We start from the raw sequence: 2,109 nt of genomic DNA on the forward strand, positions 1-2,109 counted from the left end.
GTTATGGTAGCAGAGTTATTTCCTTGGACCATTGTGTGTGCTTTTGGGTTTGGGTAATAACTTCTTGGGCTAGCTTTAATTAAATTAATTTTTTGTACACTAAACCAAATATATCACACAAATAATTAATTCAATAATGTTTAGTCATTATCTTAATCATAATTAAATTCACCAAATTCTAACAGATACTTTTGCAGAAACATATATTACACATAGTATTCTCTCTATATTCAACCATAGTTAGTTGTAAAATAATTGAATCGGACATTGAATCAGTGAAGTTATAAATTAAAAAATTTAGAGATTCAATCGGAATTAAATTAAATATAATAAAATAAAATAATATTTTTTCTAAAAAAAATCATTAACTTTTTAAATTGATTTTTTAGTAAAAACCAGACTAGTTCAATGAATTTACCAATTTTTGAATTGATTCACTATCAACTAATTTTTACGTTAAACTAGATCAACGGTGACCACATAATTGATTCCTAGATAACCCAACTAAATTAGCCCACGATTTGGTTCTCAGAACCATGCTAAAAACAAAAAGTTCCAAAATGACAAATTAAATGCAATAAATTTGTTATAGATCAATATTGGAGCTTTAAAAGAATTAGGAAGCGAGGTATACATGTGTACTAGAATATATAATATCTAAACCTCATCTCCATTCCAATTATTCTTCACCTTAGGACCAGTTGGCCCTTCTTCTCCTAACACTTCACTTGGCAAACTCTTCACAACCTTGTCTAAAAGAGATCTCAACCTCCCAGGCAATGCTTTAGCCACTTTCTTCAACTCATCATCAATGTCATAATCAACTTTTGGACCCCATTCTCTAAAATAGTTAAGCCATGGAGGTTCCACAACTTGAGAACCCAAATACTCAGCAGAAACCAAGTCATGTAACCCCAAATCCATGACAATGTTACTTGAATCAGTATCATTCCTCACACCAATATTACTTGTTCCTTGCAAAACAAGGCCAGCGTGTGGGTAAGATGCGTGTCCATGCAAAGAAGAATAAACCACAGGCTTGTTATTATTGTTCCCACTTTGGAACTCAAGTTGTGAGGCTTCAACCCATTGACCATGACTATGTTGTGAGAAATACATTTGCCATAATTCTCCATTGAAATTGCTTACCCTTAATGTAACATGCTCCCAATCACCAACATGTTCACCTATTTTCCCCAAGTTAATGTTAAAGAAATCCACTTTTGCCCTTGCAGGCCCATTGAATGGGTAGAACACCCACATTGCAATGTCACTAAAAGTTCCACCAAGCATTGGTTTCACATGTATGTAGCTTCTTGCACTTTCCAAATTTCCCTTCTTCACCCTATCTTTGTTGGCTGCGTCGGCCGGAAGGTCAAGCCAGAACGCACCATCATTGTTCGGATCCTGAGGTAGGTTGGTTCCATTCTGCGCTATTGCCACCGGATTCGACTCGTTCCCTCTTGTGAATAGCAATGCTCCATTTGAGAAAAACCAATTGACTGAAGAAGGAAGGAATTCTTCATGAGGATGCAAGTACATAATTGGAGAATAAGCCTTAACTATAGCCTCAATTTGTTGCACATTAGGCATTGATGATGCAATGCTTTTGGTGTTTTTAAGGCATGAAATTGTTAGAGGGCCAGTGGCATTAACATATTGTGCAACAAATGTTCCTACTTGAACGCTAGGAGATTGAGTTCCTCTATTGCTTGGCCTTGCCTCAAAGAAATTTATGCCATTGGGACCATTCCAGATCACTGAATTCTTCTCACATTGGTCGGTAAGGTCTATCCTCACACACATCACTTTGTTAAGGGCAGGTTTGTCCGCTGAAGTTGTCACAACATGCCCAACAGCTTTGTACCTATTATGTACAAATACAAACATGAGTCTTCAAATACAATACAATATAATATAATATGATACATAATTACCACAATCTAATGGGAAAAATATGTAATTTTTTATTTGCTAATATTTTTCTTCACTTTATTATAATTTGCTCCATTTCTTTTATGCCAAAATTTGATCTTCGATATCAATATTTAACAAATTAAATTACAAAATTATTATATGTACAAAAAAAATTAGTCATTAAATCAATAA

The 2,109-nt window shown here is 34.3% G+C and overlaps 1 protein-coding gene across 2 annotated transcripts in view; it reads right to left on the reverse strand.

The window, feature by feature from the left end:
• LOC107613725 overlaps window positions 541-2,109 on the reverse strand; it is a 10,382-nt gene continuing 8,813 nt past the window's right edge. For both annotated transcript variants that reach the window (XM_016315849.2, XM_021109646.1), the window contains exon 4: window positions 541-1,867. In XM_016315849.2, coding sequence (XP_016171335.1) covers window positions 658-1,867 — 1,210 coding nt within the window. In that variant the 3' untranslated portion in view covers window positions 541-657. The remainder of the gene's footprint in view (window positions 1,868-2,109) is intronic.

Source organism: Arachis ipaensis, chromosome B08, assembly GCF_000816755.2.
Source record: "Arachis ipaensis cultivar K30076 chromosome B08, Araip1.1, whole genome shotgun sequence".
Taxonomy (NCBI): Eukaryota; Viridiplantae; Streptophyta; class Magnoliopsida; order Fabales; family Fabaceae; genus Arachis; species Arachis ipaensis.